Here is a 24,875-nt window from a genome sequence, read left to right as displayed (position 1 = left end):
AATTCATCCATGTAACCAAAACCACTTGTACTCTTAAAGCTCTTGAATTTTTTAAATAAATTGTAATTAATTGTTATTAAAGTAAACAGGAGGTCCCACTATGATTCTTAGAGGAAAAGCAGAAAGGACTTTATTCCCAGGAACCTAAAGGCAAAACTGTATTTAGTTCTTCAACCACAAAGCATAGGACAATTACCAAAGAGTAGCGGTTGTTCAGTTGGTACTTATTCATCTAATTCAATCCAAGCAACCTTTCTTTTGTGAAGTTGTGCTCAAATTCTGTAAGGTAGTATGACATGTCTCCTTTTCTTTCCTCTTGTAATGCCTTTACCACTTTGTCCCTACATTAAGACCTCACAATCTAAGCCAGGCATCATGTCAGTCTTTAAAGAGCAGGGATTCTGCATTACTTATTTCAGCAGCCCCAGGGTGAGCTCCAAGAGCACCTGGAATCTAGTCAGTAATCAGTAATGTTGGCTGAATAAGTAAACACTCTTATGATTAGATTAAAAAATAAATGAGTGTACTAGTGTCTTAAAAGACTGAGAATCACAGGAAGGTGATAAGGCAGAGGCTAAATTTAAGCATAGGAATCATGTAGCAAACAGTGGCATGTGTTTTGAGGGTGTCACTGATTGAGCCTCGATATTCCTCCCTTAAGTGATGCTCTGGGTGCTTCATGGCAGAAAGAGATCTGCTGAATCTCTGCCATAAGAGAAGACGGTGAAATCCTGGATGTGTTAAGAAATAAGAGGGTTCCTTTGGTCCCTAGTAATCACTCTGCACTGCTTCTAGCAGGAAGAGAGGCTCCATCTATGGGATATAATCTGTCCCTCTCTCCTCAATCTCTTAACAGTAGCCTGAACTCTATGATAATGGGGAAAAAAGAAGAGGCAAGAACTTACAGAAACAGTAGGGGAGGGAGGGCACAGAAAGAGTGGGTCCATGATAATGACTTAATAAAAGAGGAAGATACAGAAATCAAACATTAAGAGGCAGAGCTCCACTCACAACATGGATAATAAAGTAAGCCTGACACAGGGCACTGTCCTTCTGGTCTCTGGGCTATCTTTGATGATGTGCCCTTTAAAGTCTCAGGTCAGCCTGGAGGGAGACTCTGCAACACGGAGAGAACCAGGAAAGGGAGAAAATTCTCAGACTCTGGAAGGTCTGGGAATTTTCATGAAGAGTTTTCTGGAAAACTCAAGAAGGTTCCACTACAGCCCTCCCTACTCAGCCCCAGGAACTCCCTAAGTCTTCAGTTCAATCTCCATGATGAACTTCTGCCCTAGCTTGTGGGTAACAATGATGAAGAGGATTTTCTATTCAGAATGGCTGCACAGCAGTCTCTGAATATCAAAGAGGACATCAAATGCATCCCTTGAGGTCCGTGCAGCTATATTTTCCAAAGATATGAAACATAAATACTATCTCCAGCAAGACTTGGGTAAAGGTAGCAAATCAGCTGTATCTACATGCACAATACATATGGTGAGGATGCCACCTAGGACCATGCCAAATGGCCCTGTGAATGCGTCAGGCTGACCATGAAGGCTTAAAGACATTGGTAGGTGTCCACAGGCTCACAGGTTAGCTCTCAGCCCTCCCCTAATCATTTTCCATCTATCTTCTTTTCTCTCCCTTCCCCCCACTCTCATAGAGTCCAGGCCACTGTTAACAAGGAGATTAAAGAGAGAGGGACAGGTCACATTTCACAGAAGAGCCTCCATGTCCACTAGCATCTAAATGGTAGAAGCCAAGAGGAGCAAGTTTGTTTGAGGAGTCAGGCAGGGAGAGAACAACTATTCTAACTCAGAGGGAAATAAGCTTAAGACTACTAAGAAGTGTCAGACCAGAGGTATTGGGAGAGCCACACTACACAAGCCAAGATATAACCCCTGTCACAAGGGCTCTGAGAAGGGCAGAATTCAGCTGGCCATAGTCTTCCCCCAACTGTAAACCCAGAAACTGACCTCATTTTCCACCGCTGAATTCCTGTGCACCAACTTATCACTGCTTCTGTCATCTTCATCTGAAAGGAAAGTTTATCCTTGATACTTTCCCAGGGCAGTGATGGTGACTGTGAGCACCACTGGGCAAGCAGGATGTTATTACCAATTGGCAGGTCCCAGAGGACTCATAGACAACCTGGACAAAGCCTAAGTTAGCCCCCAGTTTGGCTGGAAAGGCACAGAGCTAAGGATACAGCCCACAGGGATGGGTGATTGGGCAGAGAGGCCAAGCAGGGAGTGGCTCCTGCACCTAACCACGTGGACCATGTCTGTCCAGTGTTGGTCATTACCCGTAAGCCTGTACATCCTGACAGTGTGCTAGGAAACCTCATGCAGTGAGCTAGGAAATTTCACATTGCTCTGTGAGCTCAGACCTCTCATTCTCACAGAACAATCTTGGACCCCAGTAAATTATTTAGTGGATGCTGTTGTTCAATGTGCTCATTCTTTCAGATGCTAGGAGTGTCGGCTGCTGGAAGTTCATAACTAAGTCACTCCTCTTTGGCCAAAGAGAGAGCCCTCACCATAGTTTACTTTTCCTTCTCCAACACAGTTCACACCCAATGACTGCTGATATAAGAATACAAAATCTTGGCTCCCTTTCTTCAATCTTAAACAACACTGAAGAGTCATCCTAGCTCGAGAGGTCCCATTGGGTTAGCTGAGTCATCTGAGAAAACTAGATCATAGTTTAATTTCTTCTTCTGCCCCATTTTGCTCCTCTCACTCCCTGACAATCATTGTTCTCCTGTATGTTTCTCGATAAACTTCCTGCATGCAAATCTGTGCTTCAGAGTATGTTTCTGAAAAAAGACAAATGCTGCCTGCCTCAGGTGAGTTGAGCATTTTGCCTCTCCTCTGTAGGACTGTGACAAACCCAAGGGCCTCAACCCCATTGCCATGATGCATGCGGGACAAATAGGGCTTCTCCAACAGTCCATCCCAGGAAGTTCCCAATGAGATGGGCTGAGGCCTTCTTGATTTTATTTTTCCATCACCAAGCAGATCTTTTCCTTGGTCCCATCTCCGTTACCCAGTAACAAGCTTCCCACCGAAGTAACAGAGCTTCTCCACTAGGTGGAGCGAAACTTCCCACTCCACCTGGTAGCCACATTCTCCTTGGGAATAAATAAGTAGATGGCAGATTGGTAGATTAGGTATCTACCAATTCCAGGTAGTCTATTAGATGTTCATAAATATCTACATGATAAAAAGGTTTTCACTAGTCATGGGATGACATATAGTAAGTACATAGGACCTTCCCAGTCTGGGGAGTTCAGGAAAGCCCTCCCTATTCAAGTTAGTGCCCATAAGAATTGGTTAAAAGTGAAGGGAGGTGTGGGGATAGGCTGAGGATACAAACCTGTGAAGCAGGAGGAAAGGGACCTTGGTATTTTCAAAGACCTGAAAGGATTGTTAAAATTTGCGATTTTAGTACTCAGGAACTGAGCCTAGAGTTTAAGCAGGAACTGGAGCATGCTGGGTCTTTTAGGCTAAAACGCCATGGAACACCATGAAGAATTTTAAGCAGACGATTGAGACATGATCAAAATCTCATTAACAAAATATCATCCTATGAGAACGGATGAGAAGAGGTCAAGCGCAGATGGTGGGAGACCTGTTATAAAGCAAATGCAGCCATCTCTAGAAAGATGATACTCTTTAACACTCTGAGGAAGTCCACCTTCACCCATTTTTTTCATCAACAATGGCAGTTGTCCTAATGACTGTTGGACACTCCTAGACTCAGCTTTACTCTCTTTTCTGAGAATGTAAAAACCTGTTTCTCAAAAGTGAGAATTAAGTGTAAATATAAGAAGGTGTATTTATAAGTTGGAAGACACAAATTGGCCCTTCCATTTTGCCTAATATGTTATAACTTTCCCTATACTCTGTAGCAGCCCTATAATGACTATAAGAGAAATATTAATATAATGCAAACCACATGTCATTTTAAATTTTTACTAGCCATCTTTAAAAAGTAAAAGAAAACATGTAAAATTGAATTTAATATGTTATTTTATTCAGCATATCTAAAGTATTATCAGTTTAACATGTAACCAACATTTTTTTTAACTTCTAAACTTTTTATTGGCCTCCTGCTCCCTAAAGGGTACTCTGCCTCTGCTGGCTTAATGTCTCAGAACTTTGGTGTTATCGGTCTCAAACATCACTTTGCCGTCCACTGTCTGGCGGGTGGTAGTCTTTTGAATGGTTTGCATGGAGTTGGGGCTGTCCAAGGCAACAACCAACATTGAAGTCTTCGCTGTCTTCCAGCAGGCAGCGGTAGGTGGCCATCTCAGCCTCCCGCTTGACCTTGATATTCAGCAGGGCTTTCTACTCATGGGCCTGGCGCTGCCTGTCTGCTCAGGTCTCCGCCAGCTCCGACTCCAGGTGCAGCAGGATCCCATTGAGCTGCTCCATCTGCAGGGCATAGCGGGCCTCCACCTCCCTCAGGCTGTTCTCTAAGCTGGACTTCAGATTTCTCATCCAGTCCAGGTCTATCTCCAAAGACTGGACTGTACCTCTCAGCTCCATGAGCGTTATCTCAGCAGCTCCGACCTTGGCTTCCAAGGTTTCCTTTGGAAGACAGAGAGAGAAGTTCAAAGTGACATAGGTAAAATCTCACCCAGTTATGCACCATTGTCTGCAACACAATTGTCATCCCACCGTCTCATTCTTGGAGCCCAGACTTGTGAGGTGAGAAAGAGAGAGGATTGTGTCTCAGCATCCTCTCCAGTTTCCTCACTCTTATTGCTGGTACCGAGAGGCTTTCCAAGGCATTTTTCCTTCACTTGTCACACACATTTGGACAAATCTTACACCGGTCCAGTGAGTGAGTTGGATTTTCATGCTCTTATCATTAATAACAAATGTTCCACTTGCCCATTCCAATTTTGAAGCCACTGTGATGTAGGTAATAGGGAAATGATATGTCTCTAATATATTATGCTTTATAGCCCATTTTCGTATACTGGCTATAATAAAATAACCCCGGTTTATGGATACTATGTAATTCTCATTTAAACATAATTTTCCTAAGAGTATACCTAAAGTTTGAAGTGAAGTTCTCTCTCTCCTAAGTCTAGAAATATTTGTTTTTCAAGTATATAAGATTTTAATTTTTATTTATAATGCCTCAAGTCTCCCTGATGTTTCCTCAAACATCATTATTAGGAAGGATAATAAAGCAAAAAAAAGGGGGAAATTATGATAGAAGGGAGAGCCGTAGATAACACCAAGGAAAGTGATAACACCAAGGAAAGGGACAATCACTCTTTTCTATTGTAAATGCTTCAGACACAGCGAATAATAACTGAACAGCTTTTCTCAGATGAAGCGCCAAGTGACACCTGATTTTGAGAGAGGTTGCAGAAGTTATTCTACCCCAAGAAGAAAAGTTGGACTAAAATAAGAACCCAATAGGACACTCTGGAGAAAATATGTAACACAACATTTATGGACTCTGTTTATTTCATTTGCTATTTTATAGGTAAACTGAGAGTGAGGATTCTTAACACTGCTTTGAGCAGGGATTGCAAAGCAGTCAAGCCTCTGCACACTGTGTGGTCATGAATTACAAAGATAATTTACCAAGACAGCTGCTTGGACTTGGTGAAAACAGTTTCCTATTTTATGATTATTGTGTCATGCTCTCTCAAACATACAAGATGGGATTGTTGGTACAATTTGGAGGGGCAAGTGGCATTGGAAGCCTCGTAGCCTTAAAGAATGTGAGCACCGGAGTGGTATTATAGCCACATATCTTCAATGGCTGTCCCTATGTGTTTCTGAAGGGATGCTTGTGGAGAGCCTCGTGGTGCACCCAGACTGAAATGGATATAAATAGGCTACGTTCAACTAAAAGTCTTATGGGGCACCCAATAGTTTGGAGTTCCTACGTGATAACCCTCACATAAGCAAGAGAACTTCTCGAGAAAATAAACTAGTGACAAAAATAACTAGAGGGACAGAGGAGGACTCAAATTCCATGGATACCTTACACCCCAAGGTAAATAAGGTGTGCAATAATGGTCAGCCTATTATTCGGAGGGCAACAGGGGAAGCAGCATGCTTAGGGAAATGATAATAAATCATTCAATGTGTATATAATTTAATGTGTATATGCTTACTGTATAAAAATTTTTATTAGTTAATTCACTCTTTGAAAAAACAATAAAAAATAAATTAACACCATTTTCAAGGTAATAAAGCCAGAATTTATGAGTTTAGCCAAAGTTCACAAAATCTGAGTACACAAATTTAGCCAAATTATTTTATCTGAGAATCCAATTCCAGTTGTCCAGACTGTCTCAATCCTAATGGTCTTCACTATATAGAGGTTCATTTTGTGCTGGCAAAAATAAGGCTTTCTGTTAGGTACTGTAAGGACACATAATAGTATAAGATTTTATTGTTGTTTCCAAGTAGTTATCAAAGAAAACGAGGGATAAGAGATCACTTATAAAATGTTCTACACATTTTGTTCAACACATTTTTATTTTAAATTTATCTGTATAAGAGACAGTAAAAGTAGCCATGCAGAATTTTAAAGATGAATAAAATACTCTCAACCTAAAAGAAGCTTATGACAGTGTCAGAGAAAGAAATACAGCCACAAGATGCAAGAATAATGATCCCAGTTGGGAGGATCAGGGAAGGAAGACGTACTGCCTACTATGGGAGGTGGCATTTGAATTAAACCCGGTAGGAAAGATGGGGTTTGGCAAATGGTGACAATGGTAAAAGAAGGCTGATCTGAGAAGCACCAAATGATTGAAGAGAGAGAGCAAAATGGGAATAAGTAATTTTCAAGAAATAATGAGCAGCTCATTTGGGCTACAGTAGCAGAGAAAACAAAGTTTAAGATAAGTCAAAAGTATGTTAGGGCTAGAATATAGGAGGTCTGTAATAAAAAATGCTGCAACATATAAAATTTTTTAACACTGTAGAGATATTAATTTTAATACAAGTCATTCAGCAAAGATAAGCTTCAGTACAAATGAAAGTAGGATAGTCCAATTGGGACAGTTGTCAAACAATGCTTGGACAAATGATGGACTTGAAATCTTAATTCGCATCCCCAAAAGAGACAGATTAAGACTGTTAAATATTCCTTGGGGATACCGAACTGTGTGGCATCATTAAGAAGGAAATGCCAAAATAGTAGAATACACTATTCTGTGAAAAACAAACCCTAGAACTTTCATGTCTGGGAAACTGTTGGCAGCTTTGCCAGCCCCAGCTCAGGAGGGCAGCTGCAGCAAACAGCAACAGAGGGAGTGAATAGGATGGCTCATTTGTGCCTTGGATAGGCAGTTCAAGGTGGGATAGGAACTAGGATTATAACAACATGAAGATGAAGATGATGAAGAAAAGAACATAAAACACTTCAAACAATACAACTCCTCCCCAATCTAAAAATCCTAAAACATCGTCAACCTCATTTACAAACCAAAAACCGAAGAAAGAAAATCTAAGTAGAGAGAAAGAATAGGAAATGCTGCCCTCAGAGAGGTGGTACAGACTGAATATCTTAACTGGGTCTAGGAGAATTTTAGGAGCCAGTGAATAGCACACCTGCCTCAGGTGCCATGGAAGAGAGTCAGGGTATTCAGGGCAAGGCACTAAACCCCAAGTTGTTCCAGGGTCAACATCTGTGCTTAACCCAAGCCATGCCTTCATCGCACCCAAGCCAGGTAGCCGTCTGCCAGGCTGAATCAGAGACAAGAAATGAATCAGTGTCATTTGCAAATCAGAAGACAGGGTGATCTTTTTAAGGGCATTATATAAAATTTGTTTCTTTAGCAGTCAAACACTTCCATTCTAATACAGCTCCATTTGTCAAAGTCTTGGCAAGATTTTTCGTTGCAGATTAGATCAGGAAAAATTCCGAAGTAACCATAGAATCCAGAAAAGGGAGGTTTCCTTTCAAGCAACAGAAAACAAAGATTCACAAATAAATGTGTTCATTGTCGCCTGAGATATTGAGAACAGAAGAATCAGAACTCAGGCCAGGATTTAAAAGTGAAATTTCCTTTCCAACATAAAAGTAATTCCCTATTTCCAAATTTTAATCAACAACTCTAAAGGTGGATCTAATCCTTTTTACTCTTACAACCTCTTCAGCAGGTTTTGGATTCCCTGCTTGATCTTCTTGGTTCTCACACCATAAACAATGGGGTTCAGAGCTGGGGGAATGAGGTGGTGTAGGATGTTGAGCAGAATGGGGACATCTGGAGGAATTCTCTTCCTGGCCAGGTTAGTGATGACCAGAACCAGCAGGACTGTGCTGAAGAAGAGGATGAGGATGAAGTGGGAACCACATGTGCTCAAGGCCTTGGCCACAGCACCCTCTGCCTTGATCCTTAGCACAGCTTTCAATATAAAACAATAGGAGATAACAATAAGGATAAGGTCAGAACCCAACAGGGTCCAGCCTGCCACAAACTGGTAGAGCTGATTGAAAGTGATGTCATCACAAGAGAGTTTGGACACAGACAGGTTAGTGCAGATGCAGTTCTTGATTATGTTTCCTGCACAGTATCTGAGCCTGGCAGAAAGCATGGGAACAGGAAGAGAAACAAAGGCATTCCGGGCTATAACAAAGACGACAGCCCTAGCCACAAACTGGTCAGTGATGATAGACGGGTATCTCAATGGATGGCAGATGGCCACATAACGGTCATAGGCCATGACCATGAATGTGCAAGACTCCATGGTCAAAAAACTGTTCATGATGAACATCTGGAGGAAGCAGGCTGGGAAGCTGATTGACCTGAGGTCAAACCAGAAGATGGCCAGGACCTTGGGGATGACTGTGAGACAGAGCACGATGTCCAGCAGGGAGAGAAGGCTGAGCAGGTAGTACAGGGGCTGGTGCAGAGAGGCCTCCAGCTGTATGGTGATCAGGAGGGTGGTGTTAGCCCCCATGGCCAGGAGGAAGAGAAGGCTGAGGGGCAGGGAGAGCCAGTGCTGCCAACTCTGGAAGTTGGGGAAGCAGATGAGAAGGAATTCAGAGACTGGGGCAGTGGAGTCATTGCTGGGTGATGCCATGTAAAGTTTCCTGATCAATCTGGAGATCCAGGGTACCTTAAAATGTAGGAGAGAAGTACAGAAACATAAAAGGTATGTGTTTTAGACGTAGTAGAGTGTGGGTTTCCACTGAGGCCCTGTATCTGTCCCAATAAAGTTTTTAAAATCACTGTCGTCACCTTCCCTTATATTTAACCAAATATGTATCATATGCCAGCCAGCCACAATGTTTTATATCCATGATCTCATTTCATCCTTTTAAACAATACTAAGGAGTAATTAATATTGTTATCCTAATGTTATAGATAATAAAATAGAGACAAAGGAAAATTGTAAGAAGAATCTTCTACCAACATGCAGTTTAAAAACCAGCAATCACAAGTATCATTTATTGTCATGCGCTTATATGATTTCAGTACACTTTACTAATTTTTACTTTACAATGATTTTCATTCATTCATTCATTCATTTCTCAACCCACTTATTCCAGTTCAATGTTACAGGTGGTCCAAGCTTATCCCAGCAGCTTTGGGTTGGTTCCCAAAAGCTCAGGGAACCAGGACGCCATTGCATTACAGAGAGCACTCACACACACAACCACTCAGTCACACTGGGACAATTTAGAATTAAGCTGTACATCGTTGGGTTGTAGAAGGAAACTAGAGTACCTGGAAAACTAAAGTACCCAGGCAGACATGGAGAGAACATGCAAACACCACACAGGCAGTGGCCCCCACCTGAAATCCATTTTTTTCCTTGTCAGCATTATAATGACAGAACGTTGTGTGAAATGACGTTACGTGAGGACCTGCTCTAATCAAATGAGCTGAAGTTCACCAAAGATGGAATAGAAGTCAGAGAGTGAGTTTTAGGCAAGTAAATCTATGCAAGAACCCACTTACCTGGTAAGTAAAATTACCTATTCTTCTTTGTGACCAGGATCCAATTATCCTTACCATATGTAATCTACATTCTGTAAACTCATCTGCTTTGATTACAGCTGTTTCTTTTGTGGGGTATCATTTGTTTTCCCTGACTACTAAACAAAGAGAAAGAGGCCAAGTACTAAGAAGGGTAACAGCAATGACTGTCACAGCCAAAGAGACAGAAAGTAGCCAGGGAGTCATGGCAGGATAAGAGAGGGAGCCTAGCTTTGGAAGGCAAAGGCAGGCAGATCATGAGGTCAGGAGTTCAAGACTAGCCTGGCCAACATGATGAAACCCTGTCTCTATTAAAAATACAAAAATTAACTGGCTGTGGTGGTGCATGCCTGTAATCCCAGATATTGGGAGGCTGAGGCAGAATTGCCTGAACCAGACCTGGGGGGCAGAGGTTGCCGTGAGCTGAGATCACGCCACTGCACTCCAGCCTGGCAACAAAATGAGACTCCGTCTCAAAAAAAAAAAAAAAAAAAAAAGAAAAAAGAAAAAAGAGAGGGAGATTAGGAAGTGTGTAATCAGCATAGCTACAATGACTGATCCTTCACCCTTGTCCCATTTGACAGGTCTTCTCTAAGAGGATTCAGGTGTGCATGAGAAGATATTAGAAGACTCTAGCTGCCAGAGAAGATAATGGAAGTATTTATTTAATCCAAGAACTTTCACCTTGAATATTCCAGACTTTCTAAACATAAATTATACAATATACATTATTTTTAAAAATCTACCCATTGTAGGGCTTTAAAACAAACCAAGAATTCAGGAGTTAAAACTAGAGTAGGCACAATTGTGTATCAGTTCTGCCCTGCATTTCAATATCTGATTAGGAAAATGACCCTCAGTGTGAATTTGAGAAATAAGATTGAACTAATTCACCTTATCTGTAAAGCTTCTCCTTTCCAATAATCTCAAGTATAGCTACTCTGAATGGCTTGATCTATTCAAACAAGTGAGAAAATGGTGTTTTCTTAGTTCCTTGTCAGAATGCTAAAGACAGCAGCACATTGCATAGATTAAGCAAAAACCATTATCTTTTGAGAGCTTACCTAATTAATAGAGAAAATTGACCTGCAAACATTTATAATGCAGTACAGTTGTGGCTCTAATAATGACAATCATAAAATAAGGAGGCAATATTTCAGATAATGAAGCAGTGTAATATGGTTTAAAAGTTAGCCTCAAGCAGAAACAAATGACAATTCTGGCTCTTATACTGATCGTGTAAACCTAAAAGCTATTTCAACTCCATATTGCCCAGTTTTCTCACAAATGAAATAGAATAAATGATACATAACTTTAGGTGTTATTGTGGGAGGGGAAAGGGGCTGTCATATTCTGAAGTTCTGCTAGGTCAAAAGATGCAACAAGCTAAGAGCATCAAAGGACAAAAAAAAATGAGGTAACATTTCCTGGGAGAGAATAAAGACTGTCCTTTTAGGCAAAGGTAAGAACAAAAAAACCTGCCTTCATGGATGTTAAGTAATGACTGGTAATGAGACATTAGGGGCTACTGCATCCCAAGTTCTTTGGGGAAAAGGAGGCAGGAGAGTAGAGTATCAAAAGATGTTTGAAGGGAAGTAGTGGCAGCCTTGAGAGGATCCTCAGAAGTCTGTCTGACAGTAGGCATTGTCACGTACACTGTAGGAAATCACAGAATATTTGAAAAGGAACGTGATATGCAATAGATGGTGTCTTAGACCACTTTAACCGCTGAAACAAAATACCGTAAACTGGGTGGCTTATAAACAACAAACATTCAAATCTCGTAGTTCTGGAAGCTAAGAAGTATAAGATCAAAGTGCCAGCAGATTCTGTGTCTGGCTAGAGCTCATTTCTTAGTTCAGAGGTGGCACCTTCTCATTGTGTCCTGACATGGTGGAAGGGGCTAGCTAGCTCTCTACCATCTCTTTTATACAGGTACCAGTCTCAACCATAAGCCATCATAACCGAATTACCTCACAAAGGTTCCACTTTCTAATACCATCATCTTGGAGGTGGGAGGGAGGTTAGAATTTCAACATATGAATTTTCTGAGGACACAAACACTGAGACCATAGCAGATAGGACAAAGGGGAATCGCAGAAGGTAGGGAGGCTTTTTGGAGAGTCCCAATAGTTCAAAGGAAAAGTGATTAAGATCTGAACAAAAGTAATAACCATGTAAATGGAGAAGAAAGGGTAATTTTGAGGGGTGAGGAGGGCTACAAGAAAATTTAGTGTAAGAAAGATTAAGGAGACAGAGAAAGCCTGCAGTCAGGAATGCCTCCCAGATTTTTTAACAAATACAGGAAGACATATGTTCTTTTGGACTTCTTGTAGCACTGATAGATTCTTCCAGGTAATAATATACTTTCAGCTTTGTTTCATAGTTACTTTGTAATTCCTTAATAGCTGGAATGATTTTTCCTCCCTCTGAATTTTCCTTAGTGAAATTGAGGCCTCCTAATCTGAGAAATGAAGAATTGTTGACCATCTGGGGCATTCTTTTGGATCTTCAGTGTGCCAACTACATCAATTCATACTCCTAGACTGATATTCACAAAGGAGTGGTCATTGTGGTTATTCATTCCAGGTGTCAATGAGCAAAACATGGTCTCTGACCACGAGTCATTAACAGTCCGGAAAAGTCAGACAGATTCTGAACTAACCAAAATGGCAATGGAAGATTTGAGCCCAGCTATGATTGCCTAGAAGAAGCAGTCACCTAGGTTCATAGATGAATTTAGGGAAGAAAGGAAGATTATGACCTAGCTAGGCACAGAGCCTTGGCCTCATAGCTATGATACAGTTAGGAGTTTTTGAGCCTACAGAAGTTTTGAGTCTACAAGCCATGAAATGACTTAGCCTCAGCTCTGAGGGAAATCACAGCCATAGGTCAGTAACGCTTGTACCAGAACCTAAGTACTGTGGCAAGGTTGTCATCTACTACACTAGGCCTTATTGAAAGAGTTCTATGTCCTTTTCACACCAGGATCCTGGATTCCGCCTCCACTCATCAGCATCCACTTCCTCATAATTTCCTTGGCCCCACCTTGAGACTCACCAACTCCAGAAGGCTGTACTGCTGCTATTTCTTGCTGTTTTCTACAGGAGCTGCGGAGGCTGATTTTATGGACCCTGACTCCACTAGTCCCTTCCCTCCACGCTACTCATAAGAATTGGTGCCATTATTAGGCACCTGGATCCTGGGGCCCTATGGTCCATATCCCAGGAGAGTATGTTGTGAAAGGTGTTCAGCACTGGGAGTAGAGTGAGGGTGAAAGAGTTCAAAGGCACTTGAGAAGTCTAATTAACGAAAATGGCATTCATCTAGGTAAAATAAGCCAGACACAGAAAGAAAAATATTGCATAATTTCACATTATGTGTGAAATCTTAAAAAGTCAAATTCACAGAAGCAAAGAGTAGATTGGTGGTTACCAAGGGGCAGGGAGAGAGGGAAATGGAGAGATGTTTGTCAAAGGATATAAAATTTCTGTTAAAAGTATGAATAAGTTCTAGAGATCTAATGTGAAATGTGGGGATGGGAATAATATTTTATCGTATGGTTAAAATTTGCTAAGACAATAGATCTTAAGACTTGCCACCACAAAAAAAGGTAACCATGTGAAGCAATGGATGTGTTAATTAATGTGACTGTAGTATTCAGTGTGATGCACTCTATGTGTATCAAAACATCACTTTGTACACTTTATATATAATTTTATTTTAAAAATAAGAAAGGAAAGATAGGAATAAAGGAGGGAAGAGAAAGAAAAAGAAAAAGAAATCCTAGAAAAAAAAAGTGTAAGGAAACTGAGTGATGGGAATTCTTTCAGGATAATTTCTCTGAATACACCAGTAAGGAAGAAACTGAATCAGGCTATCCTCAGCACTGTAACTCTAGAGGGAAGTAGTAGAGGAACATTCCTACTAATGAAAGGAGCATGGACCATGGCCAATTGAGGGGAGCAGAGAGTGCTTTTCCTGTGAACCTTTCTCATGCAGTGGGATATCAGTGGTCTGGACCCCACAGATCCCTGGGAGTGGCCCTCTTCATGCTCATGGTGTCATGTCCAAGATTTTATGTTCATGGCTTTTCTTTGTCTAAACTTTTTGTTTCCTAAGTGTGGTTTCAGACAATGCAATTGTTAACAATACTCACTTTCCGTAGTGCAATGCCTGGCATTGCTTCCTTGAAAAAACAAATGAAATGGTCACCAGAACAGTCACCACTCATGCACAATAGGACCTAGAATATAGGCTCTCCTGAAGAATATTCAGGATCATGTGGGCTTTGGGCACAAGAATCTTAGAGAGAGAAGAACAAGTCTTTTTCTAGGATTCATGATTTCCTCCCCACAACTGCTGAGAAGGAGACATTAGGGCAAAAATGTAGATGGAATATAATCTCACTCCTTACATACAGTAACTCTGGCTGCATCTCTATCTTGCTATGTAGATGTCTGAGGTAAAGCTCCAAGGACAATGGAAGCATCAAATAAAGTTAGTAGACATGCTAAATGAAGAAAACTATTTCATGAGTGAATAATCGCTCAAGGAAATGTATATTGCTAAGAGCATGCAATTTAAACTGTGCAAAATATTCTTATCCTCAGAATTTCTTATAAATAAATAGTTCCTCTCACTCTCAGATCTTGGGAATGTTGGGAAGAGAAAATGTGATGCTTTTGTTTGAATGCTTGTTTTACCACTTTCAGGCTGCTACTACTTGGGCAATGTTAGAGACTCTCAGAACCACAATTTCAGCATCTGAAATATGAGGATAATGAACCTTTCAATACATGGTAGTTGCGAGGATAAAATTAAATTTATTTTTTCATTTAACAAACATTAATCTTGACTCTATAATCTACTAAGCCCTATACAACATGTTATAAATGCAGTACAACAAAGAATCATTCCTGCCATCTTAGAGAGGGAGACCAAAACATAGCATACAATTACACCAAGGATTGTATTATCCTGTATTTATATCCTGTATATATCCTGTATGTATTTATCATAATAAATCTTCATTGAGATATTAATGGGTCATGTTATTCTGATTATTACCTGTTATTTCATCTAATCCTAATATTAACCAAATGAGAGATATATTATTATAATCCACAATTTACTGATGTAGAATCTAAGTAATGCATGTTGTGAGTTGAATTGTACCCCTAATAAAGATATGTTGAAATCCTAACCCCTAGCATGTTAATGTAATCTTATTTGGAAACAGGGTCTTTGCCAATGTAATAGAGGTAAAAATCACCAGTCAACACAAAGACTGATACATTTCCAGTTCAACCACATCCTGAGAGTATTTACCAAGATCCCATCAGACTCTGCCATTGATTTTTCTTTCATCATGCCAGGAAATTGCCAAATTTTTGCTCCATTTCATGCTGATTTCTTCTAGATTGGCAAAAGTCTTCAGAACAAATGAAGCTGTAAGTCCAGGGTTTCTCTCTCTCAGTTTTTACCTGCTCCTAAATTATGATTTTTCCTTCTTAACTCTTCAGTGCTTTTACAAATATGTTTATGTTTGATTAATTCAAGCAGCTTTTATAGTGACGATTTAGCTGGATAAAAATCTGATTATTGACAAGTATTTTACATGTGTATTCAAATTTAATATATTCAATTCAATATATTTCAATTTATTTGAGTTACACACACATACGTGTGAGCACATGCACACACACACACATAATACATTATATATTTCCACAGACTTCTGATGTCTATTGCTGTTAAGAATTGTATTGTCTGTCAAATTGCCGCTCCTCTGTAGGTAATGTACTATTTATCCGGCTCTATTCAGAACTTTTTGTCTTTGGGGTTTTGAATGTTAGTAAATGAGTCTAGATTTATTTTAAAAGTTATTCTCTTTATGATTAATTAAGCTCCTGAATCTGAAGATAATTCACCCATTATCCCTTTGAATGTTTCTCCTCCTCCCTATTTTCTACATTCTTCTGTGCAAATCCAGTTCCATCTATACTGAACCTTCTTTTTAAATTCTCTTTATCTTTTAACCTCTATTTCCCATTCCATTCTCTTTCAAATTGTATTGGTTTCAGATTAAGCTCTTCAACGTTAGCTCCATTTTATCAGTTCTCAACTAAGCTATATCACTCTTTTGTAATCTGTCTTAATGTCAGTGACTACATTTTTTAGATATTCTAGAAGTCATAGTTTTTTTTTTCAAAAATACCTGGTTTTCCAATAAATTAGGACTTCTTTCTCATGCTTTTTTTACTCCATCTTTAATTTATTTAATCATTTTAAACATAGCTATGTTATATATAACTTGTGACTGATAATCCTGTTTTCCAAAATTCTGATATCTAATTCTACTGACTCTTGCTCATGCCAGCTTTGTAATTTTGAAATGCTAGTTTATGATCAACAAACTATTTCTGTTAGATCTCTTAGGATCACCCTAAATACACTGCTATGGTTTGAATGTTTGGGTCCTCTTCAAAAGGTTCATTGAAACTTAATCCCTTCCTAATACAAAAGTATTAAGAGGTGTAGCCTTTGGGAGATGATTAGGGCATGAGAGATATTCCCTCATTAGGATTAGCGCTTTTATAAAAGAGCTAGAAGAAACTAGCTAGGTCGTTTTTGCCTCCTTTTGCAGTTTCACCATGTTAGAACAATGTTAAAAGTATCATGTTAAAAGCAGAAACCAGGATCTCATCAGACATTGAAATTGCCAGCATCTTGATCTTGGACTTCCTACCCATCAGAAGTGTGAGAAAGAAATTTTTATTCTTTGTAGATTACAATTCATATTAATTTCTCCCCTTGGGATTCCCCAGACCATATATTTATAAATATCAAATCATACCTATCTGAGGGTTTTTTTTTATTCTTTCTAATGCCTAGTTCAAGACAGAAATGTGTGTGTGTGTGTGGGTGTGTGCACGTGAATGTATGAGTGGTTTCTTTTGTCTGCCCCTTCACTAAAAGTACTGATCCCTGGTACTGTGAGTATCTGGGTGCCTTAATTTTATCTCCTCCCCTTGTGAGTATTCAAATTCTTATTTTCTGTATGTGTATAACCACTTAAAATGTGTTTGTGTTTTAAGCTGTGTTATTATAAAAGAGTCAGAAAGTTAAAATGCAAACCCCTTTGTGCAGAAACTAATAAATGCTCCTATCACAGCCATAAATACAATGTCTATCAGTCTTATTACATCTCTCATCACTTTTTGATCACTAACTAGCAAATTAGTTTCTTGCAAACATAACTGTGCTTTTGAGAGGAGATTTATTTTATATATATATATTTTTTTTATTTAACAGCTGAAGAATTTTTCTTGCTGCATAGTCTGCCATGAAAAGGAAGTCAGGAATGCTCTTTATGTGGAGGGCAGCACTCATATACTAATGTGATGGATGGAATAAACCTTCAGTGTGAGACATTAGAAAATGTTCGTAAATAATAAATTTTTGCATTTTAAACCCTTGTTAGCTCTGTTCATGTAACTTTTCTCTCTTTCTCTGGATCAAGCTGGACAGGTAATGAATCTAGATACCTGTATTTTATCTGCCTCGGTTCAAAACATGTCCTGACATTATCCAGAGCATTCAATTTATCCTGAAAGTACAATCATGTGGCAAATGACACATGATGGCATTTTAATCAATGACAATGTTATGGGATCTTTGGGGTGTCGCTTTTATGGCTAGAAATTTTGGCCATTGGTGCCTTTGCCTGAGTTTTGCCTGGGCCCACTCGGCTCGTTCTGTCCATTTGGCCTGGCAGGTTACACTCAACTCATGCTACCAGCCTCGATCCCACACCTCCAAGGGAGACTGGAGTCAGGCACAGAGCAGTGAGGGGTGGGTGTGAGCGAGTGTGGGGTCTGGCCACTCTGCAGTCAGACATTCCAGCTGCTGCCATGGGCAGACAGATCCAGGTGCCAGAATGGGCACCAGTTCTCTGTGTGGCTGCAGCTGGACTAGGCACACTGCAAGCAGCTTCCCCGGCTGGCACCAGGGAATGTGGTGGTGCCCAGAAGCTTGGAGACACCAGGAACCATAGGACCCCAAAGAGGGAGTCACAACCCTGGCTCAGGGAGCTCCCAGGTCTGGGCTCCCAAAAGGGCTATAGCTCCTCTCTTCACCTGCAATGTGGTCAGCAAGGAGCATTTTCAGCCCTGTTTCTGTTACAGCAACTCTTTTAGCCTTGCCATTCAGCAGGTCCCGAGATTTTGTCCTGTGACCAGGAAGAATGAAGTATACAGACAAGTGGAGGGTGAGCAAGATGAAGAGGAGGTTTATTGAGCAATAGAACAGCTCAGAGAAGACCTGAAGTGGGCAGTTCCTGTCTGTAGCCAGGGTGTCCTCACAAGTGTTTAACTTCTAGCAGAGAGGGTAGCTCCTTTCTGCAGATAGGTCATGCCAACAAATTGTTGGTTGTCAGCAGAGAAAGTAGTCCCTCTCTGCACCTGGTCATCCCAGCAAGTGTTCAGCTATCAGCAGAGAGGGTAGCTCCTCAGCTGGTCATCATGTTGTCGGCAGCTCTCAGCAAAGAGGAGGCATAGAGTGTGTGGCTCCTCTCTGCAGGCAGGTCATCCTATTGTCTGCAGTTCTTAGGGAAGAGGGTAGCTCCTCCCTGCAGCTGGTCATCTCATTATCTCTCGATCCTCTTCTCTGCTCTGGCTGAGCCAGGGGCTTTTACGGGCCTTATAGTAGAGAAAGTGTGCATGACTGGTCCATGGGCAGCCGGGGGCAAGCCCAGAAAAGGCACCACAAGTCCTCACTCCAGTCCATCTGCCTCCTGCCTCCATCCATGGTGCTCAGGCTAATTGCACCAAGGGGCACCTTCAGGCCACTGCCAAGCCACCCTCAGCACCTCCCTCAGCTTTCCTCCAACACTTGTCAGTGCCCAAAGTCCAGGGCAGCCAAGGTGGCAGGGTCTGAGCATGTGCACACCAGCTGGGCTGTGATAGCACCCAAGCTCAGCCCCAACTCTGCTCTGAGATCTGAGTGGGTGCTGGGAGTGTGGAGAGGCCATGCAGCAGGAACAGGCACCTCTGACCCTGCAAGGGCAGAGGGTGGCCTTCCTGAGCCCCCAAGAGTGCAGAGAGGCCCGGGTCTACAGCCCCAACTTGGGTGGCTGCATCTGTGCCCAGGGGTGTGGGACTCCTGCACAAGAGCGCAGGGAGGTCCAGGTCCACAGCCCTGATTTGGGCGGCTGCAGCCATGCCTGGGAGGGTGGGGCTGCTGCCTGCTCCTGGCTCCCATCAGCTCCGTGGAGCATGCAGCCTCAGCCACATCCCCTCACAGCCTGTGGCAGGGGCTCCAGGCCCTTGCTGGGCACAGGCTGGCATTGGAGGCAGGGGTGACATCTCCACAAGCTCCGGCTGTAGTCCTGATGGTCAAGGGCAGCCCAGAACTCCCCCTTGCCCAGCTTGCCGCCCTGCAGGAGGAGGCAGTTGTTGAGGGGGATCCTCCAGGAGCAGATCATGGGCCCCAGGCCAAGCTGTTGGGAGTGTCAGGCCTGGCAGTCACCCTGATGTGGGGTGGAATCTGGGGACACTGCCCCAGGTGGCCCTGCACAAAGCATCTCCCTGAGGTACAGGAACCCAGTGCCCTTAGCAGGGTGGACATGGCACCCTGAGTTTTGCTTGGGCCCACTCGGCTGTGCAGTCCAGGAACCTAGGGATCAACCCACTCTGCCTTCTGCTTCTGGCACATGTGTGCACCACCAGAGAGCCTAATAATGAAACAAAACACCTGTGGCTGATGCCCAAGCACACTGTCTGGGAGTTTAGAAATCACTTCACCCCACTCATCATAGCTTGTGCCCATGTGCACCATCAGAGAGCCTAAAGACAGGCCAGCATTGTCTGTCACCACTGGCACCCACCTATATGTGCTACCTGGGGTCCTGAGGACTTGCCTTCCCAGCCTGTCACCAACACTCCCAGCAACCTGTGCATGCCACCTGGAAGCAGAGGGATGCCCTGCAATCACTGCTACCACTGCCAACACAATGCATGCTACCCAGAGACCCAAGGATCAGCACAAACACCTGGCCCACCACTGCCACTACCAGTACCCAAACAAGCTTCCTGAAGGTTTAAGAATCAGCTCATCTCAACTTGCTAACACCAGAGTCCACGTATGCTGCCTACTGGCCCAAAGACAGGAAAACGCAGCCCACTACTGCCACCACTGGTGCTCAAAGCCCAGCACATCTGACATCATTGTCCCCAGCAAAGCCTGAAGTCTACAATAACAACCACAGCCTAAGCCACTGAGAAAAAAAACACAAAAACTAATGACACTATGATATAGTTTGGATCTGTGTCCCCACCCAAATCTCATGTTAAACTGTAATCCTTAATGTTGAAGGTAGGGCCTGGTGGGAGACGATCGACTCACGGGGCTGCTTTCCAAGAATGGTTTAACACCATCCTCCGGGTGCTGCTCTCATGATGGTCAATAGTTATCATAAGATCTATTTGTTTAAAAGTATGTAGCACCTTCTCCCTCTTTCTTGGTCATGCTCCTGCCATGTAAGATACCTGCTCCTTCTTTGCCTTCCTCCATAAGTAAAAGCTCCCTGAGTCCTCACCAGAAGCAGATGCTGTTATGCTTCCTATACAGCCTGTGTAACTATGAGCTAACTGGTACCAAAGAGTGAGGCATTTTGATAAAGATACCTGAAAGTGTGGAAGCAACTTTGGAACCGGGTAATGGACAGACGTTGGAAGAATGTGGAGGGCTCAGAAGACAAGAAGATGAGGGAAAGTTTGGACCTTCCTAGAGATCTGTTAAATTTTTGTGAGCAAAATGCTGAAAGTGCTATGGATAATGACGTCCAGGCTGAGGAGGTCTCAGATGGAAAAGAGGAATTTATTGGGAACTGGAGTAAAGGTCACCTTTGTTACACCTTGGCAAAGAGCTTTGTTGGATTGTGCCCCTGTCCAGGAATCTGTGGAACTTTGATCTTGAGAGAGATGACTTAGGGTATGTGGCAGAAAAAAAATTCTAAGCAACAAAGCATTCAAGATGCAGCCTATGCTCATATTCATGGGGGGAAAAAAATTACCTGAAACTGGAACTTATATCTAAAAGGGAAGCAGAGCATAAAAGTTTGAAAAATTTGCAACCTGGCCATGTGGTAGAAAGGGAAAGCCCGTTTTCAGGGAGGCATTCAAGCAGTCTGCAGAAATATGCATAAGTAAAAAGAAACCGAGTACTAATACCCAAAACAATGGGGAAAAAATCTCAAAGGCATTTCAGAGACCTTCACAGAAGCCCCTTCCATCACAGGTCCAGAAGCCTAGGAGGGAAGAATGGTTTTGTTAGCCAGGCTCAGGGCCCTGCTGCCCTGCACAGCCTGGGGACACTGCTGTCCTGCACAGCCTGGGGACACTGCTGTTTGCATCCCAGCTGCTCCAGCTCCATCCCTGGTTCAAAGTGGCTCAGGTATAGCTCAGGCCACTGCTTCAGAGAGTGCGATATGGGGTTGGAGCCTCGCATAGTTCCCACTGGGACACTGCCTAGTGGAGCTGTAAGAACAGGGCCACCATCCTCTAGATTCTGGTATTCTAGGGCCGCCAGCAGCTTGCATCCTGTGCCTGGAAAAGCCATAGGTACTCAATGCCAGCCTGTGAGAACAGTGGGGACTGAACCCTCCAAAGCCACAGGGGCAGAGCTGTCCAAGGCCTTGGGAGCCCACCTCTTGCATCAGTGTGCCCTGGATGTGGAACATGGAGTCAAAGGAGATTATTCTGGAGCTTTAAGACTTAATGACTTCCTTGCTGGGTTTCAGACTTCCATGGGGCCTGTAGCACTTTTCTTTTGGCCAATTTCTTACTGCCTGTACCCCCGTGATATGATGGAAGTAACTTGTTTTTGATTTTACAGGTTCATAGGTAGAGGGGACTAGCTTTGTCTTAAATGTGACTTTGGACTTTGGACTTTGGACTTTCAAGTTAATGCTGGAATGACTTTGGGGGACTGTTGGGAAGGCATAATTGTATTTTGCCATGTGAGAAGGACATGAGATTTGCAAGGGGCCAGGGATGGAATGCTATGGTGTGGATTTGTGTCCCTGCCCAAATCTCATGTCGAATTATAATCTCCAATGTTGGAGGTGGGACCTAGTGAGAGGTGATTGAATTATGAGGGTGGTTTCTCATGAATGGTTTAACACCATCCCCCTGGGTGCTGTTCTCATGATAGTGAATATTATCATGAGATATGGTTGTTTAAAAGTGTGTAGCAACTCCCCACTCTCTCTCGGTCCTGCTCTTGCTATGTAAGATGCCTGCTCCTGTTTTGCCTTCCTCCATGAGTAAAATCTCCCTGAAGCCTCACCAGAAGCAGAGGTTGCCATGCTTCCTGTACAGCCTGTGGAACCATAAGCCAATTAAATGTCTTTTTTAAATAAATTATGCAGTCTTAGGTATTTCTTTCTAGCAGTGTAAGCATGGACTAATACTCACTGATTACAACTGAAGAACTCCTAGGTAGACTACACTACTGCAAGCACCCAAAATCAAAACTAAAGTGCCCTACCCAACTAACACTATAGATACATGCACACACACACAAAAATTCTTTTCTTACAAAAGTGAATCTTAAAAAAAAATGGAAAAAAGAGACTGTTATACCAAATGTGCAGATACCAATGTGAGGAAGCAAGAAATGTGAAAAAGCAAGAAAACATGACATCTCCAAAGTAACACGGTAATTCTACAGCAACAGATTCCAATGAAAAAGAAATTTATGAAATGCCTGCAAAAGAATTTCAAATAATATTATTAAAGAAGTTCAGTGAGATGCAAGAGAACACAAATAAGTAATACAAAAAAAAAACAGAAAATCAATTCAGAATCTAAATGAGAAATTCAACAAAGAGATAGATATCATTAAAAAAAAGAAAAGAAACAGAAAACTCGGAACTGAATAATTCAATGAAAGAAATAAAAAACACAATAGAGTTTCAACAATAGACTAGGTTAAGCAGAAGAAATAACTTCAGAACTTGAAGACAGGCTTTTGAAAATAATTCAGTCAGACCAAAAGAAAAAAAAAGAATTTTTAGTCTATGGCCATACTACCCTGAATGCATCCAATTTCACTGGATCTTGGAAGCTAAGCAGGGTCAGGCCCGGTTAGTACTTGGATGAGAGACTTCCTGGGAATATTGGGTGCTGTAGGAAAAAAAAATTCTGAAAGATGAAGAAACCCTTTGTGATATATGTGACACCATTAAATGGTCAAATATTCAAATTTTAGGTGTTCTAGAAAGAGAAGAGAGAAGAGAGTAGAGATAAGCAAATGCAAATAAAACCTATTTAACAAAATAATTGCCAAAAACTCTCCAAGTTTTACAAAAGATTTAGACATCTAGATATAGGAAGCTCAAATATTCTCAAATAAATAAAAACCAAAAAGGTATTCTCCAAGATATATTATAGTTAAACTACTAGAAGTTTAAAACAAAGAATTCTAAAAATAGCAAGAGAAAAGCATCAAGTCACATCTAAGGGAGCGTCTATCAGATTAAGGGCAGATTTCTCAGCAGAAATCTTACAGGTCAGGAGAGAATAGAATGCTATGTTCAAAATGCTGAAAGAAAAAAACTGCTAACCAAGAAACCACCCTCATAATTCAATCACCTCTCACTAGGTCCCACCTCCAACACTGGAGATTACAATTTGACATAAGATTTGGGCAGGGACACAAATCCAAAAAAGGAGGAAAGGATATACAAAACAACTAGGAAACAGTTAACAAAATGGTGGGAATAAGTTCTCATCTGTCAGCAATAACTTCTAATGTAAACAAATTAAATTTCCACTTAAAAGATGTAGACTGGCTGATAAGATTTTTTAATGACCCAACTATGCGCTGCCTACAAGAAACTCACTTCACCTATACAATAAATATAGACTGAAAGTGGAGAGATAGAAAAAGATATTTCATGCAAATTGAAACCAAAGGTGGACAGGAGTAACTATACTTATGTCAGATTAAACAGACTTTAAGTCATAAATATTATAGTAAAAAGAGACAGAGAAGGTAATTATATGATGACAAAGGGATCAATTCAGCAAGCAAATATAACAATTATGTGTGTGTGTGTATATATATGTGTGTGTGTATATATATATATGTATATATATATATATTCACCCAACACTCTAGCACCCAGATATATAAAGTAATTATTATTAGGTTGAAAGCGAGGGATACACACCAATATAATAATAGGCAGAGACACCAATGCCCAACTCTCAGCATTAGACAGATTATCTAGACAGAAAGTCAGCAAAGAAAAATTGAGTTCAAATGCACTTTAGACTAAATTGAAATAACACAAAACATTTTATCCAACAGCTGTAGAATATACATTCATCTCATCAGCACAAAGAACATTGTCCAAAATAGAATACGTATTGGGCAACAAAACAAGTCTCAACAAATTTTTTAAATCTTCTCAGATCACAGTAGAATAAAACTAAAACTTTGGAAACTGTACAAATAAATGGAAATTAAACAAGCTCCTAAATGATCATTGAGTTAATGAAGAAATTGAGAATAAAATTTTTAAAATTATTGAAACAAATAAAAATGAAAACACAATATACCAAAAACTATGGAGTACAGCAAAAGCAGTGCTAGGAGAAAAGTTTATAGCAATAAATGCCTATATCAAAAGAGTAGAAAGATTTCATGTAAACAACCTAATAATGCACCTCAAGAAATTAGAGTAGCAAAAACATACAAAATCCAAAATTAGTAAAAGAAAACAATAAAAATCAGAATAGAACTTTAAAAAGCCTCAAAAAGACAAAAAAAAAGTGAAAATTTGGTTCTTTGAAAAGATAAACAATATTGATAAACCTCTAGCTAGACTAATCAAAAG

General features: G+C 41.2%; 1 protein-coding gene, 1 long non-coding RNA gene and 1 pseudogene across 4 annotated transcripts in view; 1 reads left to right on the top strand and 2 right to left on the bottom strand.

The window, feature by feature from the left end:
* Positions 1 to 4,026: 4,026 nt before the first annotated feature.
* The window catches only part of LOC134762118 (uncharacterized), a 122,471-nt gene continuing 101,622 nt past the window's right edge, over positions 4,027 to 24,875 (bottom strand). For all 3 annotated transcript variants that reach the window (XR_010141779.1, XR_010141781.1, XR_010141780.1), the window contains exon 3: positions 4,027 to 4,592. This is a non-coding gene — a long non-coding RNA (uncharacterized LOC134762118). The remainder of the gene's footprint in view (positions 4,593 to 24,875) is intronic.
* LOC100450516 (olfactory receptor 56A4) lies at positions 8,127 to 9,220 on the bottom strand. The gene has a single exon (XM_002822105.3). It carries the CDS (start codon positions 9,066 to 9,068, stop codon positions 8,127 to 8,129), a length of 942 nt encoding a protein of 313 aa, XP_002822151.2. The 5' UTR covers positions 9,069 to 9,220.
* LOC112135661 (5S ribosomal RNA) lies at positions 23,048 to 23,166 on the top strand (annotated as a pseudogene).

This window comes from Pongo abelii, chromosome 9 (genome assembly GCF_028885655.2).
Source record: "Pongo abelii isolate AG06213 chromosome 9, NHGRI_mPonAbe1-v2.0_pri, whole genome shotgun sequence".
Lineage (NCBI taxonomy): Eukaryota > Metazoa > Chordata > Mammalia > Primates > Hominidae > Pongo > Pongo abelii.
The sequence above is the reverse complement of the archived record's forward strand: the minus strand, read 5'-3'. Positions and strand labels throughout refer to the sequence as shown.